The 25,132-nt window shown below is 54.4% G+C and overlaps 1 protein-coding gene and 2 long non-coding RNA genes across 3 annotated transcripts; 2 read left to right on the plus strand and 1 right to left on the minus strand.

Annotated features, from left to right (window-relative positions):
• LOC122487632 lies at positions 1-4,592 on the plus strand. The gene is made up of 3 exons (XR_006298425.1): positions 1-165; positions 2,241-2,421; positions 4,494-4,592. It is a non-coding gene; the product is annotated as an uncharacterized LOC122487632 (long non-coding RNA).
• NPC1L1 (NPC1 like intracellular cholesterol transporter 1) lies at positions 3,406-19,371 on the minus strand. The gene is made up of 19 exons (XM_043588362.1): positions 19,043-19,371; positions 16,689-18,217; positions 14,705-14,805; positions 14,054-14,226; positions 13,729-13,857; positions 13,263-13,445; positions 12,701-12,815; positions 12,467-12,594; positions 12,028-12,165; positions 11,817-11,906; positions 7,890-8,080; positions 7,651-7,775; positions 7,032-7,158; positions 6,895-6,950; positions 6,003-6,153; positions 5,661-5,892; positions 5,461-5,574; positions 5,217-5,379; positions 3,406-4,969 (listed from the first exon to the last, which is right to left on the minus strand). The coding sequence occupies exons 1-19, from the start codon at positions 19,094-19,096 to the stop codon at positions 4,773-4,775; spliced, it is 3,996 nt and encodes a 1,331-aa protein (XP_043444297.1). The 5' UTR covers positions 19,097-19,371; the 3' UTR covers positions 3,406-4,772.
• LOC122487633 lies at positions 5,236-9,888 on the plus strand. The gene is made up of 6 exons (XR_006298426.1): positions 5,236-5,352; positions 5,695-5,864; positions 6,442-6,545; positions 6,913-7,768; positions 7,932-8,071; positions 8,413-9,888. It is a non-coding gene; the product is annotated as an uncharacterized LOC122487633 (long non-coding RNA).
• Positions 19,372-25,132: the final 5,761 nt, after the last annotated feature.

The raw sequence follows: 25,132 nt of genomic DNA on the forward strand, positions 1-25,132 counted from the left end.
GCAGGGAGGCTGGCGGGTCGGCCTGGATGGGGCTGGCGGTGTGTCAGGCTCCCAGTGACGTGCAGGCCGAGCGAGCGCGACGTGTGGACGCGAGTGTGGCAGAATCTGTGAACACGCGCGGCGTGCATCGTGTCCTCAGTGTCTGTCACTATAATCCTCATTCAGGTACCCGATAAACATACGCCAGAGGACTATCGAGTTAACCGAGTAACCAATAATATGGTAAAGCCGGTCCCAAGAGTATTGGCAGGAAGTGGGTATTCATAAACATTTCGAGGAAACCGAGTAAGATCGTTAGGATGGGTACAAAGCTGGCCGGTGTCCCGCAAAATAATAAAATCGTAGGTTACCTTTTCTACTGGATACAAATGATTTCCATGACAACTGGACTAAGGTCTACAAATGAACACCTATCTTCAGAGTCAACGGGCTCCAATTAATTGTAAATAAAGTCAGAACCAGAACCAGATAAATCACCCTAGGGCAATGGTCCTGAAACCTCTTTGAGTCATTTACACTCCAGGGGAACCTGGGTGGCTCAGTCGGTTAAGCATACCACTGGATTTCAGCTCAGGTCATGATCTCACGGTTTGTGAGAGCCCACACTGACAGCGAGGACTCTCTCTCAAAATAAACTTTTAAACTTTTGGGATCCCCCCCCTCTCAAAATAAACTTAAAAAATTAAACATTTATTGAAGACTCCAAAGACCTTTGATGTGGGTTGTGCTTATAGTTACCATAGTGTGTTATCATTTTCCTAATGTTTATTTTTGAGAGAGAGAGAGAGAGCTCAAGCAGGGGAGGGAAAGGGAGAGAGGGAGAGAGAGAATCTTAAGCAGGCTCCATGCTCAGCGCAGAGCCCAACTGGGGGCTTGATCACATGACCACGAGATCATGACCTGAGCTAAAATCAAATGAGTTGGACTTTTAACAGGCTAAGCCACCAGGGCACCCTCACATGTTAACATTTTTGTGAGGAAATAATGTTCTTCAAAGCAATGAAGTGTAGCGAGAAGCGTAGCATAGTTTTACATTTCTGCAAATCTCTTTAATGTCTGGCTTAATTGAAGACACCAAGATTCTCACATCTTTTGCATGCACTGAATTGCAATATGTTGTTTTGATTGAAAAATACGAAGAAACCCAGTCTCACACAGATTGTAATTGGAAATGAGAGGAATATTTTAATTGTCTTTTCAAATAAAAGTATTTTTTTTTAATTTTTTTTTCAATGTTTATTTATTTTTGGGACAGAGAGAGACAGAGCATGAACGGGGGAGGGGCAGAGAGAGAGGGAGACACAGAATTGGAAACAGGCTCCAGGCTCTGAGCCATCAGCCCAGAGCCTGACGCGGGGCTCGAACTCACGGACCGCGAGATCGTGACCTGGCTGAAGTCGGACGCTTAACCGACTGCGCCACCCAGGCGCCCCAAAAGTATTTTTTTTAAACCAAAATTGAACAGGTGGTAGTTTCTCAACAGTGGTAATACGGAATCTGAAACAATATCCATACCCATGGTATGTCCTGCACTTTGAATGGATCTTTTATATGCATGGTTTTGTAACACCAGACTGGAATGCAGAACGTGACAAAACAATCGAACTGTGTTACAAATGTAAGAAGCAGTGAGGAGGATGGTAGGAAAACACGCTGACCTAAGTGACTTTGGAAATGAATGGAGTCTAAGACAAAGGGCAAAAGGAATGAAAAAGGGCCGCTTCGCTCTACAGCTGTTTGCCATGGCAGTGTGGGCTGTCATCTCTGAAAACACTAAGCATATACAGCGGAAGGCAACAATTAGGCAGATCGAGTTGGGGGTAAAGCCAGGCTTCTTGCTGTTGGCAGGAGAGGTTACAGAGAAGCAAGGGAGAAGTCTAGAAGTATTCCTGAGGTGATGAATTCCCCCTGGAGGCATCGGCAGGAACTCCAATTTAGCTTAACACAGCTATAGATGGCTACATATAGGAATATTTCTAGAAATGTGTACATATAGGGGCGCCTGGGGGGCTCAGTCGCTTAAGTGTCTGACTTTGGCTCAGGTCATGCATGATCTTACCATTCGTGGGTTAGAGCCGAGCGTCGGGCTCTGTTCATGCTGTCTCTCTCTGTCCCAAAAATAAATAAACGTTGAAAAAAAAAATTAAAAATAAATAAATAAATAAAAATAAAAAAACTTTTTTTAAGAAATGTGTACATATATGTGTGGGTTCACACACACGTATATTTCCTTGTCTCAGCTGAGAGAGCCCAACAGCAACAATGCTCCAGCAGCAAAGCACACATGGAACATCAGATCCTGGGTTCTAATCCCATCTCCAGTAGAAGGGCCAGGGCTCCTTGGAGAAATGACTGATTCTAGGACCGGGGCAGAAAATATACAAGCTGAGCCTGGACCAACTCGTAGTGCCAGAAAGCAAGGTAAGTGCTCAAAATGGGAAAACCCTCCATGCTGGGGGTGTGACAAGGGACAGGAGCCAACAGAAGGAGCCCCCTCGGGGGGGGGGGGCGTCTGGGGGGCTCAGTTGGTAAAGCGTCCAATTCTTGATTTTGGCTCCGGTCATGATCTCAGAGTTTTGTGGGTTCAAGCACCGCATCAGGATCTGCACTGGCAGCACAGAGCCTGCTTGGGATCCTCTCTCCCTCTCTGCGTGCCCCTTCCCTGCTCGCGCTGTCTCTGTCTCTCTCAAATAAATAAATAAAACTTAAAAAAAAAAAAAGCTCCCGATAGCCCAAGCTGGAGCGATCTGAGCAAGAAAATAAAGTAGTGCCATGTTAGAACGCAAAGCACAAAAATGAATATCCACGAGTCCATACTGTATATGTCATAATAAATAAATAGATGCAGGAGAATAGACAATCTTTCTGTTAAGAAGAGTTCCAAATTTATGTAAATACTCCACCCTCCAGAAGGTGGGATGTAACTCCCCACTCCCTAAGTGTAGGCTGTGCAGAGTGACTTCCCTCCAAGATGCACAGCATGGACAGTGTGGACAGGGGCAAAGGATAACTGTGGAAGAGATGCCAGGCAGACATGACCTTGGCCAGATGAGGAGACTCAATGCCAATGGTGGGAAGTCATGGGGACAGTGTGCACCCCTTACGTGTGCCGAGAAGGGTGCTGCACCTCTGAGGTCTCCCTCCCAAAAACCCATAACCTTGGTCTAATCGGGAGAAAAACACCAGACAAATCCCGTTAGAGGGATAGACATTCTACAAAATGCCCAACCAGTCCTCCTCGAAACCGTCAAGGTCATCAAAAACAAGTCTAACAAACTGTCACAGCCAAGAGCCTAAGGAGATGTAACAACTAAATGTCACATGCTCTCCTGGACGGGATCCTGGAACAGAAAAAGGGACACTAGATAAAAACTAAGGAAATCTAAATAAAAGTATAGACTTTAGTAGTAATTATCAATACTGGTTTATTAATTGTATATTGACAAATGTACCATACTAATATATTGATAGGGTAAACTGGACATGATGTATGCAGGAACTTTCTGTACTATCTTTGTAATTTTCCTGTAAATCTAAAACTATTCTAAAATTGTAAAAAGGTTTCTTTTGAAAAATGTATTTAAAAATGATTATCACCCACAATGCTACCCTTTCCCCCAAAGAGCAAGTGGACATACAGTGTTGTTGGTACGGGGAGGGAGGCCCCTCACGGAGGCCAGCGGGTGGGGTGTGAATAGGGCAGCGCTTTCCAGAGGCAGCTGTGGGTCCCCTGCAGTCCCTCGGCGACACTGCCTCCAGGCAGCTCTCCCACACCTAGAGACACATCAATGCCTGCTCAGCCTCACAGAGTTTCATCTTCTGCACCTGAGATCCCCTTGGTGTGATGAATTTCAGAATTTAGAAGGTTTTTAGGAAAGTAATTTGATGCTTACGCTGCCTTAGATATTACCCCCCATCAGGGGCCGGGGCCGCACACAGCACACAAAGTCACAAACGTGCCAAAATATCTGACCGCTCACATCAAGGAGACAAAGGGCGTAAGGACCCCAGTCGTAAAGGTGTAAATAAACACCTCTCATCTGGTCCAATGAGATTGTCTCAAATGTACAAGAGAAAAAAAGCAAACGCAGTTTTCAGAGATTTGGGGATTTGGAGATTCCACAGAAGTGATTGGCGCTGTACTGGAAAACAACTGGGACCAATCTGCCCACCAGCAGGGAACGGACAGAATCATGGTGTTCGTGGGGCCAGGCCAGCTCCGTCGGTGGAGCACCTGACTCTTGATCTCAGGGTTGTGAGTTCGAGCCCCACAGTGGGTGGAGGGATTAGAAATGAAACCTTTAAAAATAAAGCAATCGTGCTCATTCATGCAATGGAATAATCCAGGGCAGTCGCAGTGACTGGCCCACAGGGACCAACGTGAATAAATGCAAAATGCATGGGGCATGGGGGAAGCTAGTGAAGGGATGTGTCAAGTCATTTACGGAAGACGTTTAAACGTGGAATGATACTCTATCTCTGTTCACATATAGACACGGATTAGAGTGTAAAAACCTGCTCCGGGAAGACATACGTCAACTTCAAGAGACAGAAACAGACCACACCCATGCTGCCACATGCCTCCTTCATCCTAATCTTGTCCTCCTGGGTCCCACCTGGTGGCCAGAGACCAACCACCCGCCTCGGGAACTCCCATGGCCACTGCCTCTCCTAGGCCCTGAGTCGGAGGACGGGTGAAGGGACCCCCATTAGGGAAGCTGCACAGCCCCAGGGGTCAGGGCTGGTGAGCCAGGACAGGAGCTCCGGCCTCCTCAGAACTCCTGCCCACCGCGGGACAGAGAACCGACAGCACCACCCATGCTCTTGGCAGGATGTTCAAAGCCATGGTTGATGTAGGTGCTGCTGGCTGTGGATGTCGGGGCCTGGTGGGTCGGGCAGGAGGCCACCCTGGCCCTGGCGGCCTCCTCCATCTTCTGCTCCAGCACTAGAGCCACATTGACATCGGGCCCTGCAGAGGAACAGCCCCAGAGGCCCAAGATCAGGGAGGCCACGTGCTGGGCAGGAGATGGTGCGGGGGTGGGGGAGGGCCCCCTGGGTTGGGACTGCTGGGAGTGGGAGTGGGGGAGGACCCCCTGGGTTGGGACTGCTGGGAGTGGGTGGGGGAGGGCCCTGGGTTGGGACTGCTGGGAGCGGGTGGGGGAGGGGCCCTGCTGTGCTGCAGGCCAGCAGGTGCGGGAAGGCCTCTGGGCACTCACCCACGAAGCTGAGGACGACTGGCAGGAAGACCAGGCCGTGCAACAGGCCCAGCAGGGTGATGAGGAGGTTGAGGCGGAAGAAGAAGATCTGGATGAGCTGCGCCTTGGCCAGGCCCAGGACGAGGATCCCCGGCAGGTTGGTCATGGCCACGCCCGCAAACACCTGGGGGTCACAGGCCCCGTAAGATGGGGGCACAGGGTGGGGAGGGGACGGGAACTGCAGGGGGGTGGCCGGCTCACTCACTGCGCTGCCCATGAAGATCGTGGCCTCCTTGGCCCTCTCCAGCCGGGTGAGCCGGGTGCTGATGGCAAAGGCGCGGGTGATGTGGGACACAAACTCCACGGAGATGCCCACCGCCTGGGGGCAGAGACGGGCGTTAGGCATGCGAGGGCCAGGGCGTGGGGTCTCTGGAAGGAAGCAGAGTGTCCGGTGTGGCGCATTACCGTGACCAGGTTGATGAGGGACACGGCGTTGTAGCTGATGCCCCACAGGGCCATGAAGCCCACGGTGTCCACGAGGATCATGACGATGGAGAACAGGTTGAGGAGGCCGGAGCGCAGGTCCATGCCCAGCAGCAGGCAGCAGACGGCGAACGTGGGCAACAGGCACATGGCAAGCATGAAGAGGCCTTCGGGGACCACCGTCAGGTACTGCTCGTAGAACACGTTGGTGATCCTGTGGGCGGGGCAGCGGAGCGCTGTCACCGCCGGGGGCGCGCCACTTCCCGCCTCCGGCTCAGGCTCCAGGCTCCCCGGGGACCCTCCCACCCCTGCCACGGGCCTCACGTGTAGGGGAAGACCTCGAAGGCCGGGTCAGTGCCCGGCACCTGCCGCAGGTGGGCGGTGATGTTGGCCGCCAGTGCTCGTGCCGCCCGTAGGGCCTCCGTGTAATCCTGTGAGTTCCGCAGCGGCTTGTGGTAGGCCATGAACCTCGAGGCTGCGCCCCCGCGGGGGCAAGGAAGGTCAAGGTCACTGCAGGCGCCCTCAAATCCCAGGGACACTTGGGGGATGGGGCTGGGCAGCCACCAGGATGGAATTCTTAACTTGTGAGCGAGGGGCCCTGCCTTTGGGGGTTGCACCCCTGTGGGAGGCCCGCCCGGCCTGACTGCCACGGGCACAGCCTAAAGACACCAGGATAAACCCAGATGCTGTTGTCCGGGGTTTCAAAACATGCATCGGATGTTTCAGATTAATTCAATTACTTTTTCGATGTGCATTTTCCTAGAAGGAAGATCCAGAAAGGGAGACAAAACCCTGCAGGTAGTTCACCTGACAGGGCTGTGCTGTGGGTGACCCCTGGGCAGGTGCAATAGCCATTCGCTTAACCAGGTGACCGCCTCTGAGCGTGATTTGTGCATGTGAGGAAGGGGTGTGGGTGGCTTGGTGCGGCACCAACTGGTGAGAGTCCGTGAATGTCTCACCGACTGAGGATTTGGGGCAGGGCGTGGGGGAGAAAAAAGCAGGGCACACAGGGGTGAAGTCTGAGAACGTGGAGCTGGGTAACACGACCTCTGAGGACAGGGCCAGGGCAGGCCAAAGCCCCCACGGAGGAGGGAGGAGAGGAGACTGGAGGCTGAGAGGCTCTTCCCTGGGGCTTGCAGGGACCCGCCCCCCGCCCCCGCCACTGCCCTGGGAGCAGCTGACTCTGGTCTTCCCTGCCAGGTGAGGTCACGCTTACCTAAAACTTGGTTACCAGGTCCCAAATCCACGGAGGTGCTATACGCTGCCAGTCCACTGCCAGAAAGAGCGAAGGCTTCATCAAGGCCATGGCCACACTCGGGGACCGTCCCCCGCCAGCACTCACCCCAGGCTTACCCTTTGGGACACTTGATGTTGGGTGGGTCCTCCAGGAACCAGGGCAGGTATTTGTGGAACTGGTCCACTGATGGCCGGACGGGGCCCAGAGTGAAGTTCACACAGCTCTTCAAGCAGGCCAGGGAGTCTGCAAAGAGAGCGGGGGCTCTGGGCAGAGGCGTCACCCCCCCCGGCTCCATTCCCACCAAGGTCCCCACATACTTCCACCACCCAACAGCCATGTGACACGTGTGGTCTGGAGGGGTCTGCCCTTGTCTCTGTAGGACAGGGCTGTGGAAACTGCTGGCAGCTGTAGGCAGGTGAGGAAGAGATGTGCAGGGCAAAGAAACAACCCCCTTGGGCCTCCCCACTTCCCCTACAAGCGCAGCTGCTCTGGGACCAGAGCCACATGCTAACCTGGCCCTCCACCACCCACCACCCTCGAGTGTTGGTGTGCCCAGAGATCACCACTCAGGGGGCGCCTGCACAGTGGGGCGTGGTCACCCACACGTGTGCTCTGAGCCCACACCCCCACCCCAATCGACCCTGCAAGTGGGCCTCGCCAGTCCGCTCCTCTCTTGCCTCAGTTTCCCCAAGCTGTGTTAGGTAGGCCATGAGCCCCCAGAGGCCCTGCACTCACTAACGGTCGAGGGGCAGAATTTGTCTTTGTTGGCACCAAAGGCATATAGGCGGCAGCAAGAGGACGGGGTCAGCCAGTCAATGAAGTCATCCACCCAGGAAGAGGCAGGGATGGCCAGGTAAGACCTGAGGGCACATGGAGAGGAGGCTGGGGTAGGGGGACCAGGTGGGCAGTTCTTCTGGTGGCCCCAAGGTACTGGGCTTCCTCGGAGAGTCAGGAGGGGGCAGCTGGCCACTCACTCGTCGGGGAACTCAGTGGCAAACTGTATCTTCTGGGTTAAGGAGAAGCTGTCGCATCCTGCGCTCGAGCAAATGGCATTCATTCCCGCCTCGCTGGAGAAGTTGTAGCCTCCAGTGGTGACGAAGTAGACTGGAGCCCCCACCTCAAAGTAGCGGTTCAGAAAGAGGAAATAGTCGAGCAGGTAGGAGTCCTGGAACAGAGGACGGCCAGTGAGGCTGGGGCCAGACTCACCCCAGGGGCGCACTCCAGCTGGTGCTCACGGAGGTCTGCTGCACACCCAGGGGCGCGATCCAGCTCATGCTCACAGAGGTCTGTACATACTCACAGAAGTGTGTGCAGGAGGTACACACATGGGCGCACCTGCTCATAGAGACGTGCTCACAGAGGTGCGTGTGCACATCGTATCCTAATCACCAGTACACACACAGAGCGACATACTCTGCCCCACGTGAATACACTCTGACAGGCATACAAACATGCATGCACGTGTAACACGATCCCTTCCTATTATCTCCCTTCCAGCACAGCCCACAGGCGTGTGCACGTGGAGACAGGCAGTGTGTCAGGCACCTGCATGGCCTGTTCCTTTCTCCCAAAACCTCTGAGCGCTGGAAGAGAAGATGGGGTACGAGAAGCCAGGAGTCCACCCCCGCCCCCAACCTAGACACAACTGCACAACCCGTCTGATGGGGTCTGCAGCCCTGGGGGCAGTTGAGGGCTCGAAGCTTCCAGGGAAAGGCCTGGATGGTGAACTGTGCTTCGTGTCAACACCTTCAGCTCCCAGCACATGCAGGTGTCCCAGGGGCAGTTTGTATACCGCTTGCGGAGTCCAGCATGGGACATAAGGACCCCACACTCTATACATGGCTGATTTGCGTTCTGATTGCTGGTCACTGAGCTTCTGATCTCGGTGGTGCAGAGTCAGGCTGTACCGTGGTCTCCCCCACCTCCAGCTGGCCCGACTGCCAGGATATTTAAATGGCAAGTGACTGGCTTATTTTCTGCTTCATGTTTCCCCTTTTTCTCCTTTGGGGAGCCAGCCATTTAAGGAATAGGACATTCAAACGCAAATACCGAAGTCACCGCACATTACCAGGGAAAGGCACAGGCTCATCAGACTTTAATTTTATACCACAGGCTAATCTCCCGGACACAGACACAGCAACGTCACATTTGGGGAAAAAAAAAAAAAAGCAAACCTTAGAGAAGGGAGGAGAATCTGATCTTCAGAGTTACCATATGATACAACTCAACTGTGTGTTTTTCAACAACAAAAATCGCAAGACACACAAAGAATCAAAGTGTGGCCCATACCTAGGAACAAAAACTAATCAACAGATGATCTTGAGAAAGAACAGACAGAATCAGACAGAAACTTTAAAACATCTGTCTTGGGAATGCTTACAGAGCTAAAATAAGATACAGACAAAGTCAAGAAAAGAAAGTATGGACAAAGTGGAAAGACCACCAAATAGAAGACATAAAACGGAGACCAGGAACAAATTCCAGAGCTGGAGAGAAGGAGAAATACAGGAAAAATTCTGTTCATAGATGACATGATGGTATGTATATAAAACTAACATTCCACCAAAAAACCCCTTAAAACTGGTAAAGAAATTCAGCAAAGTGGCAAGTTACGAGATCAACACGCAAGAATCAGTTTCATTTCTATACACAAACAATGAATAACCCAAAAAGGAAGCCAAGGGAAGTGCAGTTATAAGAGCATAAAGCGAATAAAATACTTAGGGATTAACTTTACTGAGGGTGTGAAAGACCCGCATGCTGACAGCCATGCCATATCTCAGAAAGAAATTAAGACACAAATAAATGGGGAGATGCCTGTGCCCACGAGCTGGGAGGATGAATATTATCCAGGCCACCAAGGAGCCTCCAGCTTCAGTGTGATGCTATCAAGATCCCAATGACGTTTCTTACAGAAATAGAAAAATTCATCTTAAAATTCGTAAGGGACTCCAAAGAGCCAAAATAATCTTTTAAAAGAATAAAAGTTGGAGGACTCACATTTCCTGATCTCAAAACTGACCACAAAAGCACAGTAATCTAAGGAGTGAGGTGCTGGCATAAAGACAGACACACAGACCGATGGGACAGAAGACAGCCCAGATGTAAACCCTTGCGTGTATGGCGACATAGACTCTGACAAGGGTGCCAAGACCATTCTGTGGGGAAGGGGAGTCTCTTCAACGCTTGCTGCTGGGGACACGGACATCTACACACAAAAGAATGAAGTTGGACCTTCAAAAATATACATAACTATGCACAAAAATTAACTCCAATGGACCCAACACTTAAGGGCTGAGTTTGTAACTCCCAGAGAGGAAAGCACAGGGGAAACCTTCCAGATACTGGGTTTGGTGATTATTTCTTGAATGACCCCAGAAGCCTGGGTAACAAATGGAAAAATAGGCAAATTGGAATTGATGAAAACTTTAAAAAGTTTTTTAAAAGGTTTTATTTTTAAGTAATCGCTACTCCCAGCACAGGGCCTGAACTCACAACCCCGAGATCAAGAGTTGCACACTCCGACTGGGCCAGCCAGGTGCTGTGAGAATTGAAAACTTCTGTTCATCAAAAGACATTTCTGATATAGTAGAAAGGCAACCAACAGAAGTGGAAAAGACATTTGCCAATCATGTATCTGATTAAAAATACTCAGAATATCTAGAGAATTCCCAAAACTGAGCAAAGAGACAAACAAACAAAAACAACCAATCTGATAAAAAATGAACAAAAGACTTAAACACACATTTCTCCAAAGAAGACACACAAATAGCCAATAAACATATGGAAAGATGCTCAGCATCACTGATTATCTGGGAAATGTAAATCAAAACCTCAGTGAGATGCCCCTTCACACCGGGCAGGATGGTACTATCAAAAGGGGGGATGGGGGTGCCTGGGTGGCTCAGTCGGTTAAGTGTCTGACTTCAGCTCGGGTCATGATCTCACAGTTGGTGGGTTCGAGCCCTTCGTCAGGCTGTGCTGACAGCTCAGAGCCTGAAGCCTGCTTCGGATTCTGTCTCCCTCTCTCTGTGCCCCTCCCCTGCTTGTGCTCTTTCTCTCTCTCTCAAAATAAATAAGTAAAGTTAAAAATAAATTACAGTTAGCGTTATCACGTGGCCCAGCAGTTCCCCCTCTGGGAACACACCCGGAAGAATGGAATGCAGGTTTGGAGAGAGATCTCTGTGCACCTGCGTCTGCAGCAGCCTCATTACAAACACTGAGACAGGAAGGAAGCCTTGTGCAGAGACAAAGGGTAAAGACAATGCAGAGTGTGTGTGTGTGTGCGCGCGCGCGCGCGCATGAATGTGTGAGCATCGTCAGCCTTGACAGGAAAGGACGCTCTGACACCAGAGAACCTGATGCCGAGTGGAAGGAGCCAGACACAGAAGGACACGCACTGAAGGGGGGGGAGGGGTCCAGTCCACAGAGACAGAGAGGACACGGTGGGTACCAGGGTGGGTAGGGCAGGGGGAGTCGGTGCGGTCACCCTCGTTGCCATCCTCCTCAGATCCTTCGCATGCCTCTCTTCCACTCACGAGGCCATCTGGCCCCTCCAGCCATGGAGGTCTTACCTTCCACAGAGCCCCCGACCTTCCGTGTCTCCGAGGCCCGGGGAGGTGGTGTGCCAGCACAGGGCAGGCATGAGGTGAGCCGTCAGTCACTCTGGATGCTCGCCCCACACGGCCAGCCCCCCATGGCCTGCTTCTGCCCCCCAGGAGCCTTGGGGCTGGCGCCGCCCCTGTGCATCCACACACCGGCTCAGCTGCTCTCCCGGGTCCCCGTCGTGAACAGCCCCACACTGCCTACCAGGTCCCCCCGCCCACACCTGGCCCCCGGGGATGTGCCCTGTCCCCCCTGAACCCTGGGCCACCGAGCGGAGGTCACAGGGCACAACTCACCTTGGGAAGGGCCAGCTCCTGATCCAGCCCCACACTGGCCTGGCACATGAGGTACAGCCCGGCTCCAAACAGGCCCGTGAACAGCAGCAGCTGTGGGGGGGCGGGGGGGTAGGGGGGGCACTCTGGAGCTGGGCCGATGGCGTCCCAACCACCCCGCACACGGGCGAGCTCGAGGTCCCTGCGGGCAGGCAGACCCTCCCGCTCCACTCACCACAACCACACGTGTGACCCGGTGCAGCAGGAGTGGGACGTAGACCTTGCGGAAGAATCGCAGCAAGAGCCCCTCGCTTTGGCCCGGGGGGGGCAGCTCCCGAGCGCCAGCACAGCAGCACACATCCATCCTGGAGGCCTGCAGGGGCGCAGGGTGGGGGGACATGCCAGCGTGCTGTGTTCTCAACTTTTACTTTCCACGGTGATGAAACACCGCCACACTTTGTACTGTCCCTCTCAACATCTCGCTTCTAGCTTTTCTTGGCCCTTTGTACCTTGCAGATTTGATCCTATTCCCCTAAGTTATCAAACCAAACTTGCTTCTCCGTGGGGTCCTAGGGACTGCGGGGCTCGAACAGCCCCACATGCCGTCCCTGCACCCAGCCCCGCTCTGTGAGCCGGCTCTGCCGGGCAGGTCCCGGGTCCTGCCCCAGCCCTACCTCCTGCCGCCTACTGTCCAGGGACAGCAGGGCCACGAAGGCTGACACCTGCAGCAGAAAGTCCAGGATGACAGCCAAGCCGGAGGTCAGGGCGAAGGTCCTCACTGCTGGCATGGGGGTCAGGGCCCCTGGGGGTGCAGGGGTAAATCTCAGGGCGCGGCATCTGCTGCCACAGTGGAGGGAAGGGGCTGCCCACAGGCACCACCCAGGTGGGGAGGGGCTGCCCAGCCTCACCGAGAAAGAAGCAGATGGCCTCAGACAGGCTGCAGAGCAGCATGCTGGGGGCCACCCTGCCCAGTGCGCGGCCGATGTGGTCCTCTCGCCGCTCTCCAGGCCTCCGCGGCAGCCTCTGTGTGGGGACACCAGGGACAGCGTCCAGGGCCAGCAGGGAGGGCACAGCCCTGGCAGGAAGGCCCCGCCCCAGTGAGGAGCAGACCCTGCGAACACCCTGCTTCTCAGGGTCTGGCCGGGAGACGTGCTTGGCGTGTTCCAGGCCATGCACGGCACACTCCTTCCAATACATCCCTGGGTCCCTAAAAGTGCACCAGTGGGAGAGGCTAAATCCACGGGGATTGCATGTCCATGGACTGCTACAGAGGAGGCCGAGTAGTGCCGCATGACGTTCAGCACAGGGCAAGGAAGCACACGTGGTAGGAATGCACTTGTGTGCAAGATGCAGGATGCTCCGTTTTGCACAGACTGTGGACACGAATGCTGGTACAGAAGAGGAGTGCGCCAGAGGCCCAAACCCGTACAGGGCTGGGTCTGCGAGAAGAAGAGAGCCCCGCCCTCTCACCTGGTACTCGAGCACTAGGATAAAGATGTTGTCAGCACCCACGGCCAGCACCAAGAAAGGCACCACCTGCAGGATCACCAGGGAGGAGGGGACGCCCAGGTACGAGAAGAAGCCCATGGCTGCCGTGACTGCTCCCAGCACCACGGCCACGCCGCCCAGGCCCAGCGTGGCCTTGGCATCCACCTACAATGGAGCGGGGTTCAGTCTCCTCAGCTGCCCCAGGTGCCCCCCACCCCGAGCTGGAGAAGGGTGGCAGGCCTGGGGCAGGCATGCTGGGGGTCTCTGCGTTCCCGCATCCCCCAGCACAGGTCCTGCCCCAGGAGGATGGGAATCGATCATGAGGCCTTTTGAGCAGAAGTATCACTCCTTGGGGAGCCACTCCGGGGATGTCTACAGGTTGCTCTGTGGAAGGTTCTAGATGCCCCGACAGGCAATCCCACCCCACTGGGCCCCTCCAGATCCTTACCGCCACCCGGCGCCAGCTGGAGTAGCTGCCCAGGGCCAGGGAGATGTACAGGAAGATGACAATGTAGCTGACCCCGAAGATCGGCAGGTCCTGGGCCGTGGTGCGATTGATCTCGTCCTCCAGGGAGCGCTGTGGATGCACACCCCCCAGCCCCACTGACCTGAAGGCTCCGTGAGCCCAGCCAGGCTGCTGGGTCCTGTCTTCCTCGTGGGCAGCTGCAGGCCCAGGGTCGCCCGGGGTGGGGGGGTCCAGGAGGGGGACACGGTGACCCACCAAAGCCACCTGGGTCGCCCGCCCCTCCAGAGGCAGGGAGCCTGAAGCCTACCTCCGCCATGAATGTGACCTGGAACCTGCCGGCTGTCCGCTGCTGGAAAGCTCTCATCGTCTCCAAGAAGGCCCCCTCCCAGAGCTTTGCCTGTGCCAGCCGGGAGTCCCGAGGGGCGTAGTTGTTAAGGGAGAAGGTCATGATCAGGGCCTCTGCCTCAGAGTAGTCTTTCCCTGGGATAAGAAATGTTCAGCCACCCTCCTTCATCACCCCTGCTCCCCTCCCCACTCCAGCCTCACCCCTGCTCACCTCCCTCCCTCTGGCCTCACCTCTGCTCACTCCAGCTCCATTCCCCCACTCCAACCTCACCCCTGCTCCCCTTCCCCCTCCAGCCTCACCCCTGCCCCCCCCCCGCCTCTAGCAGCACCCCTTCGTCCCTCCCCAACCGTCCATATCCAAGTCATTGTCTTACCCCTCCACCCCACTTCCCTCTTTTAGCCAAGGGCAAGCCTGTGAACTCAGGCACAGAACCAGAGGGCCTGAGCAGGCTGGGAGAAGATGAAAAAGGTAGCAGTCCTTTGGCCCCAGCCAGCCCCCCACAAGCCTGGCCACCCCAGGCAGTGAGAGCCCATCAGTATTCCCACCCTCCCACCCACCGTCCCTGCCCCATATTGCCTCCTTGCTGGCCTTCCCCAGAGCCACCCGGCTTACCTCTGTAGCCCCCCACAGCAAGAAAAGGGAAGACAGGGCCCCCGTAGTCAGCCATGCAGCTCAGGGCTAGAGCTGTGCCGTCCTTGAAGGTGAGAGGGGCACTGGGGGGAGAAGGAAGGACCTTTCCTGGCCCCGTGCCCATTGCCAGCCCCAGACTGCTACCACTGTCCCCTGACCCATGGTCAGAACCACTTTTCCCCAAAAAATTTCCCTCATCCCGACCCAGAGTGGAGCAGAGCTCTGTGACCAGGGCTGTGTGAGCTCTCCCTTCACACCTGCTGACTCTGCAGGCTCGAGACCACATCCCAGACAAGGCAAGTCCATGAGTGTCACACACGTGGACTGCCGGGGGTCACCAGGACTTAGCCCTGGGAATCTGGCACAAGCTCCACTCCTACAAGACAGCCTCGCAGTGTTCAGCCTGTCCCCCCGCCAACCTGGAACCCCCAGGCCCTGAGACCAGATCTTCCTTTCTGTGCACAAATTACTAGCCCAGACCCCTTGGACATGTCTCTACTGAGCCTTCCTGCAAGTGCATGTCGGGTACCCTGACAAAGTGGTCTTTGTGAGTGAGCACTGGGTCACCAGCTATCCTGGGCATGCTGATTGCTATGTGACCTTGAGCAGCTCACCACACCCCTGGCCCTCAGTTTTCCTGTCTCTGGAATGGAGATAATCAGACCACCCCAGAGATGTTGTGAACATCCAAAATCAAAATAATGCCAACACAAGGACTGGACCTGGGGACAGAGCTCCTTCCCTGACTCGCCAGTTCTGAGCACCAGCCAGGACCAAGACACCAGTTCTGGGAAGCAGCCCGAGGGGTGGAACCCTGGGTCCCTCACCTAATCCAGTGGTTCTCAGTGCGGTGTCAGGGCCCGGGAGTCTTAGACACCCTTTTGAGGGTCTGCAAGGTCAAAACCAATCTCATAATAATATAAGATGCTTTCTGCCTTTCCCCCTTCATTTGCCATTGGGTATAAGGGATAGAGACAGTCTGCTGATGTGCCTTCAGAGTCCATATCACAACTAACATTTAGGAAAAACCACATGCTGAGTTTGGGTGTATATCAAAGAAAACCGCCAGGTACGTGGGGAGGCTCTCACGACGCTCCCCCCTCGTCCAGCCACATGGGCGTGACGTCAGAGATTCTCACTACGGCCCCAGCCAGCAGGCCACACGCAGAAGCCAGAAGCCAGCTATCCCCCATTAAACAAGACAACAAAGAGATCTGTAAAGATGTAAAACAATGTCACTCTTATCACTGACTCTTCTTGTTTGGAAAATAGTTATTTTGTATAAGAGTATGCTATTCATGTTGACATGTAATGGGGCTTGTTACTGTCGTCTCATCATGTGGTGGATGTCAGTAGACATAGCCTCTACCTGGGCCAGAGCAAACCGGGGTATTCGGTCTCTTGTGACAGTGTCAGCAGGCCCAGACCAGGAATTGTGGACCTCTGCAAACTATAATCTCAGGGAGCCTCGGCCACTGCCTGCCCACCCATTGCCCTCCCGGGTGAGCCTTCACTCTCAACCCCAAGGCCCAGCAATCTCACTGCTGTCTCATTTGCAGCACAGCAGAGTGGAGGCAGCTGGGGACCAGACCCCAAGATTACCACGGTGTGTGGCTGCACCCTGCACAGGGGCACCCAGCCCCTGCTGGGTGACCCTGCGGTGCTGGGGGCCTGCATGGACGCACACACATCACATCGCTCCATCACACTCAAAGAAAGAACAGCAAGGAGGCAACTGCTCTGTCTGAGCGGGGTCAGAACCAGGGAGGCCATGATGGCCATGCGCAAACCCACGCCAGCCAGTGGGAGCCACGGCGGGGGTGGCAGGGAGGAGTGTGGAGAGGAAGGGTGTGTTGCAGCCCCTGAGACAGAGACGCGGGGCCACACAGGACCCCAGGGGCCAGGCCAAGCCCCGCTGCACCTGGAAGTCCCCTTCCCTCCCCAGGGCCAGCCGGCGAGGACTCACTTAGCACAGTAGAGAAAGTGGTCCCTCCAGTCCACTTGAGAGGTCTGCCCGGTCAGCGTCTGGTTGGCCGTGAGCAGCAGGCGCGTGCGATTGTTCTGGAAATACTGCAAGAGGCTGTTGACGCAACAGTCGGAGAGGCTGGTGTTGTGTGGGTTGAGGGGCGCGAAGCACACGTCCTGCAGCGACACATTGCGCTGCTCCTCGGGTGACCACACCTGCAGGTGTCGCAGCGTCTCCTGCAGCTCCAGCACCTCCAGCAGGATGTCAGGGGCCAGAACCCCACTGAAGTTCTTGGGCCCCAGCAGCAGGGAGTTGTAGCTGGAGCCAGGCCGTGTGGGTGCCGTCAGGATCACCTGGTTGGTCCGCAAGAAGGGGCCGAAATGCTGGTCATGAAACTCCTTCTCTCTCCGGGCCTGGCTGCTGGGGGCCGACCACAGCTCCACGGGGTCCGTGGTCAGCTCCATGAAGGCCAGGCCTCCTGAAAAGGCCACCACCACGGCGATGGACACCAGCAGGATGCTCAACGGCCACGAGGCCACCCACGTGCCCCAGCCCTGGAAGCACTGGCTGAGGAGGCTATGCGTGGACAGGCTCAGTTTGTCGGAGAGGCTGGTGCCCACCGTGGGGTCCCGCATCTTGCCCTTGCCCCAGCAGGAGGCCAGGCGGGGCCCCACCAGGAAGGCGGTAAGTACAGCAAAGGCCGAACAGAGGGTGATGACGAGGACCAGCCCGCCTGCCATCCGGCCCATGTAGAAGGTGGCGTCCAGGGCCTGGGGCCGGGCGATCGCGGGGCACGAGGCGGCGCAGTCTTGGCAGGAGCAGGCGGCTGCGCCGTCCGCCTGGGACTCGTTGCATGGTGCCACCTCCCCGTTCAGAAGCTGCACCCCACTCCCCGGCGTCTGACCAGGCTCCAAGAGGTAGAAGGTGATGTCCAGGGGGGCCAGGCCATTTCCTGTGTCCCCCTGGAAGTTGAGCCAGCGCTGAGCGTTGCAGAGGGCGGAGCCATAAACGCCACACATGGTGCCCACAGCCAGCGTGGCCGCCGCAGGGACACGCACCCGGCTGCATGAGTCGTAGGTCCGCCTGGCGAAGCTGCTCTGGTAGAAGGCCTCGTAGGCCACTACAGCCGGCGGCCGGCCGTCCCCGCGCCGGGCCACGCGCGTCACGTTGACGAAAAGGCTCTGGTTGGGGCTGCAGGTGTTGTGGCAGTGCAGGCTCACGAAGTTGTCGGTGCAGGCGGGGCAGCGTGCGAGGAGCGCCTTGGTGACCGCCAGGCTCGCCTCCAGGGACACCAGCTGCTTGGCGGAGCAGCAAGCGTAGGTGGTGTTGGGGCCAGCATACAGGCGGGGGCAGATGCGCCGCAGGAGGGCCAGGTGCTCGCCGGCCAGGAGGCGGGCGGGTGTGTTGGACAGGCAGGACACGTTGGCCAGGGGAGCCAGGCCTCCGGACAGCTCTGGGTTCTTGCCACACTCGTCGTAGAAGGCGCAGTAGCCAGACCGGTGGATGGGTGTGTACAGCTCGGCCCGGGCCTACGGCAGAATGCCATCACCATGGGGCCCAGCGCCACTTGCAGCGGATGGCCTCGGGGCAGGGGCGGGCATGGGGTGCACAGCCCGGGGACCTGGGGAGGGACGGGCACTCCCGCAGTTTTCGGGGCATGATGACTGGACAAGCCAGGCCTGTGTCCCAAGTGATGGGGTTACTGAGGAGAGGGAGGTGGCCGGCAGACCTGCATTTAGCAAGGTCATGCAGGAGGGTGAGGAAATAGGTGGGGAGAACAGCGGAGCGGGGCGGGGACACCCTTGGAGGCTGCCACCTAGTCCTGCTGAGAAACGGCAGCCACGACAGGTTGGGGGGCTGCAGGCTGCATTTGGGGGCCCAGGGCCCCTCTGTGAGATTCTGTGCAGACCTTCCCTCACCTGCTTGGGGCTGACAGCCTTCAGCCGCCCCCCCCCCCCAGATGTGCCACAGCCCAGGAACTCCTCCCCACCTAGCATTCAACCCTCATTGGGTGATTCCCATGCACCCCCAGCCCACCCCAAAGGCATCCCACGATGGGACCCTCCTTCGTCCCTCCACTGGCCACCTGAGGCCAGGACATCCGCGGGCACCAGGGATGGGAGGCACACAGGCACCCCCCATCCCCAGCACTCGTGTCCACCTCACCCTATGACCCTGAGCTATGGGCCACCCAGGACTCCCGCCCACACTTCTCTTTTGGGGCGCCTGGGGTCCCTCATCTATCCACAGACCAGCCCCTCAGAGTCAGGCCCTCCTCACTGTGGCCAAGCAGCCCCCTGCCGAACAGTTCTGCGGGCAGCAGTGGAGGGGTGACCACTGGCACCGGGACTCACCGAGTGCAGGAGCAGGGCCCATAGCAGCCAGCCCCTCAGTCCGGCCTCCGCCATCCTGGCTCTGGGAAGGCGTCTAGGGGAGAGGGGCCAGGCCACGGGGACAGCTGAGGGCTGGCTCCTGGGGACACACAGTGCCGGTCCAGGCAGCACATACACTTAACCCGGTGGTGCTCAGCAAGGCAGCGTCCCCGTTGGGGAGGGCCTGACCTGACTGGTCGGGGACCAATGGGGCTGAGCCCCACAGCTCCCAGCTGGTTAATGATCCACCTTCTCCTGCCCTCCCACCTGAGTCCCACCCTCTCCACGAGCCTCCCGGGGAGGCGCTGGGGTCTCCCCTTCATCTGCTTCCCAAAGCAAGGACTGGCCCCCAGAACCCCTGCTCGCCACAGCCTGCCCCCCCTCACCCAGCCCAGCCCAGAGCCCCTCTCTCTCAGCCCCCTTCTGGGAGCCAGCCAGCTCCGGCTGGGACACACCTTTGCACTGTCAAGCTTAGCAACAGTTAATTAATATTAACAGCCTGATAACAGAGGGGACTGTTATGGGTGGAGTGACCAGTGACAAAGCCCCCTCTGGGTGGAGGGGGCAGACCATCTCCCGAGGGGTCTGACAGTCCTAGAGGCCCCAGATGTGACAGCCACAGCCCTCCTCTGCCTGCCTGGCTCTCCCATCTCGTCCCCCTCTCTACTGTCCCTACAGGGGCAGAGTGTCAGCGGGAGCCCCGGGTGTGCAGCAGACACCTTCTCTCCCTCCCCCGGGCTCTCCCTATCACCAGATGGGCCAGACCTTGGCCCCCATGCCAAGGCTGAGCTGATAAGGGAGCCTGTGGGGAGCGACTCCTGTCGCCCGCCCGCCTCCGCACAGCAGGAAGGAAACGTATTTCATGGACCCTGGCCTGACTCAGAGGAGCCACGCAAGCCGACAAGCCAGACAAGCTGAGGGGGCTCAGGCCCCTCCCCAGGCCCTGAGTCAGCCACAGGTTGGGGAAGAATCCGGCCCAGCCCGGGGCTGTGCTGGCTGCCGGCCGCCATCCAGTTCCCTGTGGGCCCAGCCCCCTGTACACCTGCTGCCAGATGCTGAGACCCCAGCCCCACTTGGGGTCTCTGTCCCTGCTCCTGCGTACCCTCCCCAAGAAGCCCACCCGAGACAGGGATTTCCCTGCAAATAGTTTACTGAGAGGTGACCCCACATGGCACCAGCAGGGACGGGGAAAGGGCAGGAAGCCACATGGGCACCCCGGGGCTTGCCAGGGACTCCTGGAGACTGTGGGGCACATACCGCATCTCCTCCAGTGGCCGGTTGGGGACCTGTGACAGCTTTAGCCCCAGGCTTCTCTGGTGTGTGGAACCACTGCCCCCTTAGTCCTAGTTGTGTCCCAGCAGAGGCTGGCAGATGGAGGCCCCCAGAGACGGAAGAGCCATGCAGAAATGAAGGAGGCTCGCAGAGGCAGTGGGGTGGGGGTGAGGCCCACAGAGGCAGGGGGCAGGGAGGGGGTAGGCCCAAAGAGGCAGAGCCCAGATGCGTGGTCTGGGATCTTCCCTGAAACACACCCAGGGTGAAAGCAGACCTGGGCTCTGAGCAGATGAACTTGCTCTCCACAATCCCACCTCGGCATCTCTGAGGTCACACTGCCACCCAGATCTGAGTTGTGAGTGTGTATGTTCGCTCTTGACTGCCACTCTTTCTTCTTTGAGCACACATCCCCCACGCCTCCTTCCCTCTGATCAGCGCATTCCCTCTGGCTCGTGTCCTACAGAGTGACAGATCCAGTCTCCAGGAGCCGGAGGCTGGGCATCCCATTAGTTTTGGGTTAATGTCTTCATGCCCAACTCTATTTTCCTTGACTCCACATTGATGTAAACCGAGACCCTAGAGATGAGGCTAGTGCACCAGTGTAGCAGGTGCGTGCTAAGTGCACGGCCCAGGAGCTCTTCCCATACACTAATCTAGAACACGTCGAGTGATTACCACACTGTTGCTTCATAGTATGCGGTTTAGGGCTCAGATGACTGAACCCCCAGGACTGAAATGCTTCCCACAGATGCCAGCAACCCAGTCAGCGGCCTCACCTTCACCGTCTATTGCATGTTGTCAGACTTGACAAACAGAGTCAGTAAGATGACACCTTGTTTCCCGCTCTCCTTTGTTTCCAGGGAAAGGGGTGTGCCTGCTCAGGCTGGACAGGAGTGAACGGGGCAACAGGGGTGGGAGGTGTCAGCTGCCTGCAGGGAAGCCTCACGGGGTCAGGTCTGGTGGATGCCTGGCAGTCTGTCCCGGTCCTGCACTGCTGGCTTGCTGCAAGGTCCAGGGGTGAGGCCGTGACGCTCAGCCAGCCTTTGGCTGGGGCCATGGCACCTGGCTGGGTGTGTGTGCCGTGCACTGACCAGCCCACATGGTGGCCAGCCTGCAGGGGAAGACCAGGGGTCCGGTCACCTCGGGGCAGCCTTCATCTTCCCTGTTATCCAAACCCTGCCACTATTTGCTAAGGACTGTGTCCTCTGCTCTCCCAGGCTCCTCTGTAGCTGGCGGTGGCCCTGGGACCTGATTCTGGCCCACGTGAAGGTCTTTTCTTTTTACATAGGTGTCATTTTCTTTGAGCAGTCTCATGTTTGCAAATAAAAAAAGTGAGCAGAAAGTACAGGAGCTCCTGTAGACCCATCACTTCCCCACAGCCCGTTACTCTTACATTTGTGGGGCACATCCACCGCAATTGATTACCCCATAGCAACATGTTATCAACTCAAGTCCGTGGCTTACGTTAGAGTTGGCTCTTGTCTCAATACTCTGGGGGATGTTACAGATACGCAGTGAAATGGGACCACTATCCTATCATACAGAATAGTCTCTCTGCCCAAAAACCCCATGCTCCACCTGTTACTCGCCCTTCAAACCCCCCACAGCCACAGCTCTTTGCACAGATGCTATTCTGCATGGCAAAAGACACATAGCCTGGGGGCGCCTGGGGGACTCAGTCGGTTGAGCGTCCGACTTCAGCTCAGGTCATGATCTCGCAGTTCCTGAGTTCGAGCCCCGAGTCGGGCCCTGTGCTGACAGCTCAGAGCCTGGAGCCTGCTTCAGATTCTGTGTCTCCCTCTCTCTCTGCCCCTCCCCTGCTCATGCTCCGTGTTTCTCTCTCAAAAATAAATACTTTTTAAAAACTTAAAAACAAAAGACACATAACACAAACATTCCTGTCTTACCCATCTATAAGCACACAGTTCAGTGTATTACGTATGTGCGCTCCATTGTGCAGCCACTGACGTCGTCCATCCTGTGAATATGAACTCCTGTCCCTTCCAAACCCCGACTCCCCCAGCCCCTGGCGACCGCTGTTCTGCTTTCTATCTGTCCAATTTTGGCCACTGCATGCACCTCACAAGAAGGCAATCACACAGTACTTGTCTTTCTTGTGATTGGCTTATTTCACGCAACATCACATTCTCAAGATTTGTCCATGTAGTAGCAGGTGCCAGAAGTTCCTTTTTAAAGGCTGAGTGATATTCTGCTCTGTAGACACACCACACACTGCTTATCCAACCATCCATTGATGGACACTTGGGGTGCTTCTGTGTTTGGGCCACTGTGAATAATGTTATGGATATGGGTGTGCAACATCTCTTCCAGATCCTGTTTCAAATCTTTGGGGTACAGTTCTAGATGTGGAATTGCCAGGTCATACAGTGATTCTATTTTTAATTTTGTGAGGAACCAGCATACTGTTTTCCACAGTGGCTGCGCCATTTTATATTCCCACCAACAGTGCACGGGGACATTCAGGTCCTCAATCTTCAAATTTTCCACGTGGTTTCCTGTTGTTTCAATGGCAGCCATCTTGATGAGTGTGATGTAGTATCTCACTGGGTTTTGATTTGTATTTCCCTGATGATCAGTGATACTGAGAATCTTTTCATGTGCTTATTGGTCATTCCTACATCTTCCTTGGAGAAATGTCTATTCAAAATCTTTACTCATTTTGTAATCAGACTGGGTGTTTTTTAAATTATTATTTGTTGAATTTAGTTGTCATAAAATCTGGATATTAATCCTTTATCAGATACGTAGTTTGCATATATTTTCTCCCATTCTGTAGCTTGCCTTTTTACTCTCTTGATAATGACCTTTGACACGTAAGATTTAAAATTTTTCATGAAGTCAAATTTGCTGATTTGCTAACTGTGCTTTTGGTGTCATAGCCAATGAATCACCGACAGATCCAATGTCACAAAGCTTTTGTTTCTTCCAAGAGTTTCATAGTTTGAGCTGTTTCGTCTTTGATCCATTTTGAGCTAATTCTTGTGTTAGTATGGGTCCAACTTTGTTCACTATTTCACAGAGTGGATATATACTTTTCCAGCATTTCATGAAAAGACTGCCTTGGCTACCTTGTCAAAAGTCATTTCACCTTATTTGCAAGGGCTTACTTATGGGCTGTTCATTCTATTCCACAGTCTATATGTCCATCTTAAGTCAGCACCACTGTCTTGATTACTCTATTTTTGTGGTAAGTTTTGAAATCAGGAAATGTGATGTCCTCAAACTGTTCTTTTTCCAAGTTTGTTTTTGTTTTGTTTCATTGGTTACTTGAGGTCTCTTGAGGTTCCACTATGAGTTTTAGGATAGATTTTTCTGTTTCTACAAAATATGACTTTGGGATTTTGATAGGGATGCATTAAATCAGTAGCTCACTTTGGATAACAATATTATTCCAACCTGTCCACGAACACTGGATTCTGTTCCATATTTACATCTCCTTTAATTTCTTTTACCAATGCTTTCTCATTTTCAGTGTATAGATCATTCACTTCCTCAATGAAGTTAATTCCTAAATATCTTATTCCTTTTGATGCTATTGCAAATGAAACTATTTTTCTCAATTTCTTTATCAGATTGTTCATTGTTCTTGTATAGAAATACAACTGATTGTTGTGTGACTTTGCAACTTTGCTAAATTTATTTGTTCCAACAGGTATTTTTGTGAAGTCTTTAGATTTTTTTAAAAAAATTTATTTTTTTTTTTAATTTTAAAGTTTATTTACTTTTGAGAGAGAGAGAGAGAGAGAGAGAGAGAGAGAGAATGGGGGAGGGGCAGAGAGAGAGGGAGACAGAATCCAAAACCGCTCCAGGCTCTGAGCTGTCAGCACAGAGCTCAATGCAGGGCTCAACTCACAAGCTGTGAGATCATGACCTGAGCTGAAGTGGATGCTTAACCAACTGAGCCACCCAGGCACCCCTTGTCTTTAGGGTTTTTTATATAAGACCACATCATTCACAAGCAGAGATCATTTTACTTCTTCCTTTCCAGTTTGGATGCTTTTCTTCTTCTTCTCTACTCCCTGCTCTGGCTGAGAATTCCAGCACGAGGAGTAGTGAACATGGGCATCTGTCCATCTTCTTCCTGGTCTTACAGGAAAAGCTCTTAGTCTCTCACCACTGAGTATATTTGCTGTGGGTTATTCATAGATGACTTTCATTATGTTGAGGGATTCCTTTCACTCATGGTTTGTTGCACATTTTTATCATGAAAGCATGTTGGATTTTGTCAAATGCCTTTCTCCATCAACTGAGATGATCCTGTGGGCTTTTCCTCTACATTTAGTTGATGTGGCATATTACATGGCTTGATCTTTGTATGATGAAACATCCTTGCATTTCTCGATAAATCCTACTTAGTCATGGTGTTTAATCCTGTTAACATGTACTGCCATTTATTTGCTAGTATTTTGTTAAGGATTTTTTGCATCAATATTCCCAAGGGATATCCTTTTCTTGTAGTGTCTTTGTCTGGCTTTGGTATCAAGGTAATGCTGGCTTCTTAAAATAAATCAAAAGTGTTCCCTCCTCTTCAATTTTTTTAGACAAATTTGAGGAGTATTGGTGTTAACTTTTCTTTAAATGTTTGGTAGAATTCGCCCATGAAGCCATTGGGACCAGGGCTTTCCTTTGTTGGAAGATTTTTTTTTTAATGTTTATTTATTTTTGAGAGAACACGAGCAGGGGAGGGGCAGAGAGAGAGGGGGAAACAGAATCTGAAGCAGGGTCCAGGCTTTGAGCTGTCAGCACAGACCCTGATGTGAGGCTCAAACCCACGAACAC

The sequence above is a fragment of the Prionailurus bengalensis genome, chromosome A2 (genome assembly GCF_016509475.1).
Source record: "Prionailurus bengalensis isolate Pbe53 chromosome A2, Fcat_Pben_1.1_paternal_pri, whole genome shotgun sequence".
Lineage (NCBI taxonomy): Eukaryota > Metazoa > Chordata > Mammalia > Carnivora > Felidae > Prionailurus > Prionailurus bengalensis.